At 45.5% G+C, this 12,807-nt stretch overlaps 1 protein-coding gene across 1 annotated transcript in view; it reads right to left on the reverse strand.

Moving 5' to 3' along the window:
- LOC115160185 (polypyrimidine tract-binding protein 3-like) overlaps positions 1-12,807 on the reverse strand; it is a 98,894-nt gene that overhangs the window by 41,027 nt on the left and 45,060 nt on the right. Inside the window, 2 exon segments of the mRNA XM_029710567.1 lie at positions 848-994; positions 7,093-7,262. Coding sequence (XP_029566427.1) covers positions 848-994; positions 7,093-7,262 — 317 coding nt within the window.

Below are 12,807 nucleotides of genomic sequence, written 5' to 3' on the forward strand. Positions count from 1 at the left end.
CTGTAACCTACAGTATAACCTGTAACCTATAACCTACAGTATAACCTGTAACCTACAGTAAAACCTGTAACCTGTAACCTACAGTATAACCTGTAACCTACAGTATAACCTGTAACCTACAGTATAACCTGTAACCTATAACCTACAGTATAACCTGTAACCTATAGTATAACCTGTAACCTACAGTATAACCTGTAACCTATAACCTACAGTATAACCTGTAACCTACAGTATAACCGGTAACCTGTAACCTACAGTATAACCTGTAACCTACAGTATAACCTGTAACCTACAGTATAACCTGTAACCTACAGTCTTTAGTGCTTTTGACCAGGGCCCATAGGGAATAGGTTGTTTGGGACGCACACACAGTGGCTGTTCAGGGCAAGGACCATGTACTGTCCATGTGGTGGGCTCTGATTGGTCAGGTTGGACTGTCCTAAACCCCTGATTGGTCAGGTTGGACTGTCCTAAACCCCTGATTGGTCAGGTTGGACTGTACTCAGCCCCTGATTGGTCAGGTTGGACTGTACTCAGCCCCTGATTGGTCAGGTTGGACTGTCCTAAACCCCTGATTGGTCAGGTTGGACTGTACTCAGCCCCTGATTGGTCAGGTTGGACTGTACTCAGCCCCTGATTGGTCAGGTTGGACTGTACTCAGCCCCTGATTGGTCAGGTTGGACTGTACTCAGCCCCTGATTGGTCAGGTTGGACTGTACTCAGCCCCTGATTGGTCAGGTTGGACTGTACTCAGCCCCTGATTGGTCAGGTTGGACTGTACTCAGCCCCTGATTGGTCAGGTTGGACTGTACTCAGCCCCTGATTGGTCAGGTTGGACTGTACTCACCCCCTGATTGGGTAGGTTGTCTGTCTTGAGTTCGCGGTGGTTGGAGTACTGGATGTAGACTGGCTGGTTGCGGACGTGAGGTGTTGCTGTGGTGTAGTAGTTCACCATGGTGATCGCTGCCTCTTCAGAAGCCATTTCTATAAAAGCCTGGTTGGTTAGGGAGGGAACACAGGGACACTAAAGTTAGACACTTAGTACAAGACAAAGCTATAGGGGGAAAACGGAAAAGGAAACGTTAACGTGGTATTTCGTTGGCCCTGATCTCACTTCATTAAAGTAGTGTTGAACGTGAGACTGTTGAATGAGAATGATGCTGGGTAATAATCGACCATAGTTTGTTTCAGAAGACAGCTGCACGTTAGCTAGGTAGGTACTGGGCCTGATCATTTCTTACGGATGCTACAGAAGCCTAGGAAATCTCATAAAATCATCTAGTCGTCTCAGTGGTACAAATGTTAACATCTGATCTGCGATGTCATTTAGTTGTCCTTCTGGCTTCTGCACCTTCAAGAGACAATACTATAGGGACAATGAAACTGATTCAGGAAAACCCGTGCAGTGGAGTATAATATGACTAGGATGGTATTGAATAAGAATCACTCAGACTCATCTCATTATGAGATGCTGAACTCTTCGCAGGTAGAACATAGCACCTCTTATGACAGCTAATCAAACCCATCAAGCCAAATAAATTGGACAGTATCAAATACAATACAATGGTATTCGTCACATGCTTGGTAAACAACAGGTGTAGACTAACAGTGAGATGCTTGGTAAACAACAGGTGTAGACTAACAGGTAAATGCTTGGTAAACAACAGGTGTAGACTAACAGGTAAATGCTTGGTAAACAACAGGTGTAGACTAACAGTGAGATGCTTGGTAAACAACAGGTGTAGACTAACAGGTAAATGCTTGGTAAACAACAGGTGTAGACTAACAGTGAAATGCTTGGTAAACAACAGGTGTAGACCAACAGTGAAATGCTTGGTAAACAACAGGTGTAGACTAACAGGTAAATGCTTGGTAAACAACAGGTGTAGACTAACAGGTAAATGCTTGGTAAACAACAGGTGTAGACTAACAGTGAAATGCTTGGTAAACAACAGGTGTAGACTAACAGTGAAATGCTTGGTAAACAACAGGTGTAGACTAACAGTGAAATGCTTGGTAAACAACAGGTGTAGACTAACAGTGAAATGCTTGGTAAACAACAGGTGTAGACTAACAGTGAAATGCTTGGTAAACAACAGGTGTAGACTAACAGGGAAATGTTTACTGACAGGACCTTCCCAACAATACAGAGAGAAAGAAAATAGAGAAACAATAGAAAAGTAATAACACCTAATAATAAATACACAATGAGTAACAATAACGAGTAACGTTAACGGGTAACGATAACGAGTAACGATAACGAGTAACGATAACGAGTATGCATCAGAATTGAGCCTACATCAGTTTTGTGCTGCTGCCATGTTGTGTTGCTACCATGTTGTTGTCATGTTGTGTTGCTACCATGTTGTTGTCATGTTGTGTTGCTACCATGCTGTTGTCATGTTGTGGTGCTACCATGTTGTTGTCATGTTGTGTTGCTGCCATGTTGTTGTCATGTTGTGTTTCTACCATGTTGTTGTCAAGTTGTGTTTCTACCATGTTGTTGTCATGTTGTGTTGCTGCCATGTTGTTGTCATGTTGTGTTGCTACCATGTTGTTGTCATGTTGTGTTGCTACCATGTTGTTGTCATGTTGTGTTGCTGCCATGTTGTTGTCATGTTGTGTTGCTACCATGCTGTGTTGTCATGTGTTGCTGCCATGTTGGTGTCATGTTGTGTTGCTGCCATGTTGTTGTCATGTTGTGTTGCTACCATGCTGTGTTGTCATGTGTTGCTGCCATGCTATGTTGTTGTCTTAGGTCTCTCTTTATGTAGTGTTGTGTCGTCTCTCTTGTCGTGATGTGTGTTTTGTCCTATATTTATATTGTATTTATTTATTTATTTTTAATCCAAGGCCCCAGTCCCCGCAGGAGGCCTTTTGCCTTTTCATTGTAAAATAAGAATTTGTTCTTAACTGAGTTGCCTAGTTAAATAAAGGTTAAATTAAATTAAATTAAATTCTATTAAATGAAAAGAACATCCAGGACATGGAGTACCTCTATTCTGGTCTTAACATTATATTTCCATTTGAATGGGAAAGGGTCCTTGAGCAGAACGTGGGGACACAGGGCATTTCCTTATCTAGCCTCCAATTAACCTTCATTAAAATGTTGAACCCTCCAACCCTGTCCTGCACCCCATTGGTGCTCATTAAAAGTAGTGCACTACATAGGGAATAGGGTGCCATTTGGGACGTCTCCAAAGTTTCCTACTTCTGGTCTGAATTGGCATCTTCGTAATAAAGGCGGACCTCCGTATCCCATGCAGTAGGCCCGCATTAAATCACATCACATTTTATTTGTCACATGCTGAATACAACAAGTTCACCTTAGAGTGAAATGCTTACTTACAAGCCCTAAACCAACAATGCAGTTGAAGAAATAGAGTTAAGAAAATATTTACTAAATAAACTAAAGTAAAAAAATGTAATAAATAGTAACACTATACAATAACGAAGCTATATACAGGGGGTACTGGAACAGAGTCAATGTGGAGGCTATATACAGGGTGTTACGGTACAGAGTCAATGTGGAGGCTATATACAGGGGGTACCGGTACAGAGTCAATATGGAGGCTATATACAGGGGGTACCGGTACAGAGTCAATGTGGAGGCTATATACAGGATGTACCGGTACAGAGTCAATGTGGAGGCTATATACAGGGTGTTACGGTACAGAGTCAATGTGGAGGCTATATACAGGGTATTACGGTACAGAGTCAATGTGGCGGCTATATACAGGGTGTTACGGTACAGAGTCAATGTGGAGGCTATATACAGGGGGTACCGGTACAGAGTCAATGTGGAGGCTATATACAGGGTGTTGCGGTACAGAGTCAATGTGGAGGCTATATACAGGGGGTACTGGTACAGAGTCAATGTGGAGGCTATATACAGGGTGTTACGGTACAGAGTCAATGTGGAGGCTATATACAGGGTATTACGGTACAGAGTCAATGTGGAGGCTATATACAGGGTGTTACGGTACAGAGTCAATGTGGAGGCTATATACAGGGGGTACTGGTACAGAGTCAATGTGGAGGCTATATACAGGGTATTACGGTACAGAGTCAATGTGGAGGCTATATACAGGGGGTACTGGTACAGAGTCAATGTGGAGGCTATATACAGGGTGTTACGGTACAGAGTCAATGTGGAGGCTATATACAGGGGGTACCGGTACAGAGTCAATGTGGAGGCTATATACAGGGGGTACCGGTACAGAGTCAATGTGGAGGCTATATACAGGGGGACCGGTACGGAGTCAATGTGGAGGCTATATACAGGGGGTACCGGTACAGAGTCAATGTGGAGGCTATATACAGGGTGTACTGGTACAGAGTCAATGTGGAGGCTATATACAGGGTGTACTGGTACAGAGTCAATGTGGAGGCTATATACAGGGGGTACTGGTACAGAGTCAATGTGGAGGCTATATACAGGGGGTACCGGTACAGAGTCAATGTGGAGGCTATATACAGGGGGTACTGGTACAGAGTCAATGTGGAGGCTATATACAGGGTGTACTGGTACAGAGTCAATGTGGAGGCTATATACAGGGGGTACCGGTACAGAGTCAATGTGGAGGCTATATACAGGGTGTACTGGTACAGAGTCAATGTGGAGGCTATATACAGGGGGTACTGGTACAGAGTCAATGTGGAGGCTATATACAGGGTGTACTGGTACAGAGTCAATGTGGAGGCTATATACAGGGGGTACTGGTACAGAGTCAATGTGGAGGCTATATACAGGGGTACCGGTACAGAGTCAATGTGGAGGCTATATACAGGGGGTACTGGTACAGAGTCAATGTGGAGGCTATATACAGGGGTACCGGTACAGAGTCAATGTGGAGGCTATATACAGGGGGTACTGGTACAGAGTCAATGTGGAGGCTATATACAGGGGGTACCGGTACAGAGTCAATGTGGAGTCTATATACAGGGGGTACTGGTACAGAGTCAATGTGGAGGCTATATACAGGGGGTACTGGTACAGAGTCAATGTGGAGGCTATATACAGGAGGTACTGGTACAGAGTCAATGTGGAGGCTATATACAGGGGGTACTGGTACAGAGTCAATGTGGAGGCTATATACAGGGTGTTACGGTACAGAGTCAATGTGGAGGCTATATACAGGGAGTACTGGTACAGAGTCAATGTGGAGGCTATATACAGGGGGTACTGGTACAGAGTCAATGTGGAGGCTATATACAGGGGGTACTGGTACAGAGTCAATGTGGAGGCTATATACAGGGGGTACCGGTACAGAGTCAATGTGGAGGCTATATAAAGGGGGTACCGGTACAGAGTCAATGTGGAGGCTGTGGAGACTATATACAGGGGGTACCGGTACAGAGTCAATGTGGAGGCTATATACAGGGGGTACCGGTACAGAGTCAATGTGGAGGCTATATACAGGGGGGTACCGGTACAGAGTCAATGTGGAGGCTATATACAGGGGGGGTACCGGTACAGAGTCAATGTGGAGGCTATATACAGGGGGTACCGGTACAGAGTCAATGTGGAGGCTATATACAGGGGGTACCGGTACAGAGTCAATGTGGAGGCTATATACATGGGGTACCTGTACCAAGTCAATGTGGAGGCTATATACAGGGGGTACCGGTACAGAGTCAATATGGAGGCTATATACAGGGGGTACCGGTACAGAGTCAATGTGGAGGCTATATACAGGGGCCACCGGTACCGAGTAAATGTGCGGGGGTGCAGGTTAGTTGAGGTAATTTGTACATGTAGGTGAAGTGACTATGCATAGATAATAAACAGCGAGTAGCAGCAGTGTAAAAACAAAGGGGGGGGGGGGTCAAAAGTCAAGGTAAATAGTCCGGTGGCCATTTTATTAACTGTTCAGCAGTCTGATGGCTTGGGGGTAGAAGCTGTTAAGGAGCCTTTTGGTCCTAGACTTGGCACTCCAGTACCGCTTGTCATGCAGTAGCAGAGTGAACAGTCTATTATTTGGGTGACTGGAGTATCTGACAATTTTATGGGCCTTCCTCTGAAACCGCCTGGTATAGAGGTCCTGGATGACGGGAAGCTTGGCCCCAGTGATGTACTGGGCCGTACGCACTACCCTCTGTAGCGCCTTACGGTCAGATGCCGAGCAGTTGCCATACCAGGCGGTGATGCAACCAGTCAGGATACTCTTGATGGTGCAGCTGTAGAACGTTTTGAGGATCTGAGGACCCATGACAAATCTTTTCTGTCTCCTGTGAGGGAAAAGGTGTTGTCGTGCCCTCTTCACGACTGCCCTGGTGTGTTTGGACCATGATTGTTCGTTGGTGATGTGGACACCAAGGAACTTGAAACTCTTGACCCGCTCCACTACAGCCCCGTCAATGTTAATGGGGGCTTGTTCAGCCCGCCTTTTCCTGTAGTCCACGATCAGCTCCTGAGGAGAGGTTGTTGTCCTGGCACCACACTGCCAGGTCTCTGACCTCCTCTCTATAGGCTGTCTCGTCGTTGTGGGAGAGGTTGTTGTCCTGGCACCACACCGCCAGGTCTCTGACCTCATAGGCTGTCTCGTCGTTAAGGGAGAGGTTGTTGTCCTGGCACCACACCGCCAGGTCTCTGACCTCATAGGCTGTCTCGTTGTTAAGGGAGAGGTTGTTGTCCTGGCACCACACTGCCAGATCTCTGACCTCATAGGCTGTCTCGTCGTTAAGGGAGAGGTTGTTGTCCTGGCACCACAGTGCCAGGTCTCTGACCTCATAGGCTGTCTCGTCGTTAAGGGAGAGGTTGTTGTCCTGGCACCACACTGCCAGGTCTCTGACCTCCTCTCTATAGGCTGTCTCGTCGTTAAGGGAGAGGTTGTTGTCCTGGCACCACACTGCCAGGTCTCTGACCTCCTCCTATAGGCTGTCTCGTCGTTGTCCGTGATCAGGCCTATCACATGATCTTGACACTAGATATACATCCCAAATGGCACCCTATTCCCTATAATAAAATCCCTATGGGCCCTTGTCAAAAGTGCACTACTGTGGGCCCTGACCTATATAGTACACTACTTTTGACCAGGGTCGATAGGGCTCTACCTGGTTTTAACCTGGTTGGAGAATCTTTTTTCCTACCTGGTTTTTCCCTTTCAGCATCAACAGGTTGGTGACTCTACCGAATGGGACTCCTAGAGAGATGAGCTCAGCCTCAGACACCTCGATGGGAACCTTGCGGACGTGGAGCACTCGGGAAGGACCACAGGGAGAACGGTCTCCTTTAAACTGTCTGCTATCGTTGCCATTAGCTGTAGGAGGAGGAGGAGGAAGAAAGAGAGAGAGAGAGAGAGAGAGAGAGAGAGAGAGAGATCCACAAAGAATTTGAAAACAAACCCAATTTTGATAAATCTGATAAATTCATCCCATTTAACCAGCCAGCAGATCCCATTTAACCAGGCAGATCCCATTTAACCAGGCAGGTCCCATTTAACCAGCCAGCTGATCCCATTTAACCAGCCAGCAGATCCCATTTAACCAGCCAGCAGATCCCATTTAACCAGGCAGGTCCCATTTAACCAGCCAGCAGATCCCATTTAACCAGCCAGGCAGATCCCATTTAACCAGGCAGGTCCCATTTAACCAGCCAGCAGATCCCATTTAACCAGCCAGCAGATCCCATTTAACCAGCCAGCAGATCCCATTTAACCAGCCAGCAGATCCCATTTAACCAGCCAGCAGATCCCATTTAACCAGCCAGATCCCATTTAACCAGCCAGATCCCATTTAACCAGGCAGGTCCCATTTAACCAGGCAGATCCCATTTAACCAGCCAGCAGATCCCATTTAACCAGGCAGCAGATACCATTTAACCAGGCAGATCCCACTGCATATAGAGTAGATTCATGTTGTTTGATCTCTAATTTGCAGTGGAAATTAAATGAATAAAATGATAGCACTGATTGAACTGTGAAAGAGGATCCATCGAATGTTCTGATCATCAGTTGATTGACATAAAGTATGGCTGTGCCCAAAATAGCACTATATTCCCTATAGGGCGGCAGGTAGCCTAGTGGTTAGAGTGGAGGGGCGGCAGGTAGCCTAGTGGTTAGAGTGGAGGGGCGGCAGGTAGCCTAGTGGTTAGAGTGGAGGGGCGGCAGGTAGCCTAGTGGTTAGAGTGGAGGGGCGGCAGGTAGCCTAGTGGTTAGAGTGGAGGGGCGGCAGGTAGCCTAGTGGTTAGAGTGGAGGGGCGGCAGGTAGCCTAGTGGTTAGAGTGGAGGGGCGGCAGGTAGCCTAGTGGTTAGAGTGGAGGGGCGGCAGGTAGCCTAGTGGTTAGAGTGGAGGGGCGGCAGGTAGCCTAGTGGTTAGAGTGGAGGGGCGGCAGGTAGCCTAGTGGTTAGAGCGTTGGACTAGTAACCAAAAGGTTGCAAGATTGAATCCCCGAGCTGGATAGGTAAAAAATATATCGTTCTGCACCTGAACAAGGCAGTTAACCCACTGTTCCTAGGCCTGACATTGAAAATAAGAATTTGATCTTAATTAACTGACTTGCCTCGTTATATAAAGAAACAATAGGACTCAAAGTATTTGCTCCAGTTGATGTGATGTATTGTACTGGTATAGTGCATAATGGCTGCTTGTAGCTATAATATTACTGGAGTTGACATAAGACATGATGATCATTGCATTTCCACCACTAGCTACCTGAAATAAGACCGGTCCTCATGGGTTAACTGAGAGGCAATGTGCGCATCCCAAACGGCACCTTATACGGCCCTGGTCAAAACTGAAAGTAGATTGGAACACTCCTAGTACTACTACTCCTACTATACTATTAGAATACTATCCCTACTACCATACTACTCCTACTATACTATTAGAATACTATCACTACTACCATACTACTCCTACTACTATTAGAATACTACTACTCTACTACTGCTACTACCACTACTACTATACTATTAGAATACTATTACTACTACTATACTACTCCTACTATACTATTAGAATACTATTACTACTAATATACTACTCCTACTGTACTATTAGAATACTATTACTACTACTATACTACTCCTACTATACTATTAGAATACGACTACTATACTACTACTACTCCTACCACTACTACTATACTATTAGAATACTACTACTACTCCTACTACTCCTACCACTCCTACTATACTATTAGAATACTACTACTCCTCCTACTCCTTCTCCTACTCCTACTACTACTACTCCTACCACTACTACTACTACTACTCCTACTACTACTACTCCTCCTACTCCTTCTCCTACTCCTACTACTACTACCCCTCGTACTCCTACTACTCCTACTACTCCTACTACTCCTCCTACTCCCACTACTACTACTCCTACTCCTACTACTCCTCCTACTCCCACTACTACTCCTACTACTACTACCCCTACTCCTACTACTACTACCCCTACTCCTACTACTCCTACTACTCCTACTACTCCTACTACTCCTACTACTCCTCCTACTACTACTACTACTACTCCTACTCCTACTACTCCTCCTACTCCCACTACTACTCCTACTACTACTACCCCTACTCCTACTACTACTACCCCTCGTACTCCTACTACTACTACTACTCCTCCTACTCCTTCTCCTACTCCTACTACTCCTCCTACTACTCCTCCTCCTCCTACTCCTCCCACTACTACTACTAGTACTACTACTACAACTACTAATACTACTACTCATACTCCTAGTACTACTACTCCTACTACTCCTGCTACTACCACTCCTACTATTACTAGTACTACTACTACCACTCCTAATCCTACTACTACTCCTACTATTACTACTATTACTAGTACTCCTACTCCTCCTACTCCTACTACTCTTCCTACTACTACTACTCTGACTGAAGCAGGTCTAAACAATCTGTCGAATCAAACAGGCCTCTCCCCTGAGGCAACCATGACACAGTACTTTGGCTATAGAGAGCTAGGGAAGTCATAGCTGATTGGGTATGTTAGACCACATTAGAGAGGAACCAATGACAGGCAGACACAAGGGAAGAGGGGAAAGTAAAGCCTTTGCTCCTCTGACAAGATATTCAGAGAATGTCCTCAGCAGAGATGACAAGGTATTCAGAGAATGTCCACAGCAGAGATGACAAGGTATTCAGAGAATGTCCTCAGCAGAGATGACAAGGTATTCAGAGAATGTCCTCAGCAGAGATGACAAGGTATTCAGAGAATGTCCTCAGCAGAGATGACAAGGTATTCAGAGAATGTCCTCAGCAGAGATGACAAGGTATTCAGAAAATGTCCTCAGCAGAGATGACAAGGTATTCAGAGAATATCCCCAGCAGAGATGACAAGGTATTCAGAGAATGTCCTCAGAAGAGATGACAAGGTATTCAGAGAATGTCCTCAGAAGAGATGACAAGGTATACAGAGAAAGTCCTCAGCAGAGATGACAAGGTATTCAGAGAATGTCCACAGCAGAGATGACAAGGTATTCAGAGAATGTCTTCAGCAGAGATGACAAGGTATTCAGAGAATGTCCTCAGCAGAGATGACAAGGTATTCAGAGAATGTCCTCAGCAGAGATGACAAGGTATTCAGAGAATGTCCTCAGCAGAGATGACAAGGTATTCAGAGAATATCCCCAGCAGAGATGACAAGGTATTCAGAGAATGTCCTCAGAAGAGATGGCAAGGTATACAGAGAATGTCCTCAGCAGAGATGACAAGGTATTCAGAGAATGTCCTCAGCAGAGATGACAAGGTATTCAGAGAATGTCCTCAGAAGAGATAATAAGGTATTCAGAGAATGTCCTCAGAAGAGATGACAAGGTATTCAGAGAATGTCCTCAGAAGAGATGACAAGGTATTCAGAGAATGTCCTCAGCAGAGATGACAAGGTATTCAGAGAATGTCCTCAGCAGAGATGACAAGGTATTCAGAGAATGTCCTCAGAAGAGATGACAAGGTATTCAGAGAATGTCCTCAGAAGAGATGACAAGGTATTCAGAGAATATCCCCAGCAGAGATGACAAGGTATTCAGAGAATGTCCTCAGCAGAGATGACAAGGTATTCAGAGAATGTCCTCAGAAGAGATGACAAGGTATTCACAGAATGTCCTCAGAAGAGATGACAAGGTATTCAGAGAATGTCCTCAGAAGAGATGACAAGGTATTCAGAGAATATCCCCAGCAGAGATGACAAGGTATTCAGAGAATGTCCTCAGCAGAGATGACAAGGTATTCAGAGAATGTCCTCAGAAGAGATGACAAGGTATTCACAGAATGTCCTCAGAAGAGATGACAAGGTATTCAGAGAATGTCCTCAGAAGAGATGACAAGGTATTCAGAGATTGTCCTCAGCAGAGATGACAAGGTATTCAGAGAATGTCCTCAGAAGAGATGACAAGGTATTCAGAGAATGTCCTCAGAAGAGATTGGTTATTAGAGCGTAAATAACATGGACATATCAGCTATGTTCCGGGGATTCCAAGGTGTCCTGGCAACACTACAAGGGGGCGGATCCTGCTGTATGGCATGATAGACTGGCTCATAACCTACCTGCCGCAAGGCTGTAAAGACTGTCAGAGCTAGGTTATTAGTGAAAGTCAACAGTGCCACCATGCAAATGATAAGCAAATAGTGTCAACTCACTAACTCACGCAGTTTGCATTGGGTGTGTTAGTATGTAGTCAGGCCTCAGTAGAAACAGACAGTCTGGGTGTGTTAGTATGTAGTCAGGCCTCAGTAGAAACAGACAGTCTGAGTGTGTTAGTATGTAGTCAGGCCTCAGTAGAAACAGACAGTCTGGGTGTGTTAGTATGTAGTCAGGCCTCAGTAGAAACAGACAGTCTGGGTGTGTTAGTATGTAGTCAGGCCTCAGTAGAAACAGACAGTCTGGGTGTGTTAGTATGTAGTCAGGCCTCAGTAGAAACAGACAGTCTGGGTGTGTTAGTATGTAGTCAGGCCTCAGTAGAAACAGACAGTCTGGGTGTGTTAGTATGTAGTCAGGCCTCGGTAGAAACAGACAGTCTGGGTGTGTTAGTATGTAGTCAGGCCTCGGTAGAAACAGACAGTCTGGGTGTGTTAGTATGTAGTCAGGCCTCAGTAGAAACAGACAGTCTGGGTGTGTTAGTATGTAGTCAGGCCTCAGTAGAAACAGACAGTCTGGGTGTGTTAGTATGTAGTCAGGCCTCAGTAGAAACAGACAGTCTGGGTGTGTTAGTATGTAGTCAGGCCTCAGTAGAAACAGACAGTCTGGGTGTGTTAGTATGTAGTCAGGCCTCGGTAGAAACAGACAGTCTGGGTGTGTTAGTATGTAGTCAGGCCTCAGTAGAAACAGACAGTCTGGGTGTGTTAGTATGTAGTCAGGCCTCAGTAGAAACAGACAGTCTGGGTGTGTTAGTATGTAGTCAGGCCTCAGTAGAAACAGACACAGAGTCTTGGAGCTGTTCTACAACACATCATATGATGTGAGGGAAGCTTCCCATCTGATAGCCATACCCTACCCATCCATTTCCTGTCTGAGAGCCTGTGTGTGTGTGTGTGTGTGTGTGTGTGTGTGTGTGTGTGTGTGTGTGTGTGTGTGTGTGTGCGTGTGTGTGTGTGTGTGTGTGTGTGTGTGTGTGTGTGTGTGTCCATTACAGGAGATGGGATCTTAGTTAATCTCTTTAAAGCCAATAAGATCAGTCAACAGCACAATTAGATTAATCTCCTCTCTGTCAGCCAACCAGAGGTTACCAGCACGTTACCATGGAAACACAGGGTCAAGGATGGGAATGGACCAATCAGGAGCTGCTCTTTTCACTCACTTGTTATGCGTTGTATTCTGCATCACGTCTCCAGGGGAACC

The sequence above is a fragment of the Salmo trutta genome, chromosome 23, assembly GCF_901001165.1.
Source record: "Salmo trutta chromosome 23, fSalTru1.1, whole genome shotgun sequence".
Taxonomy (NCBI): domain Eukaryota; kingdom Metazoa; phylum Chordata; class Actinopteri; order Salmoniformes; family Salmonidae; genus Salmo; species Salmo trutta.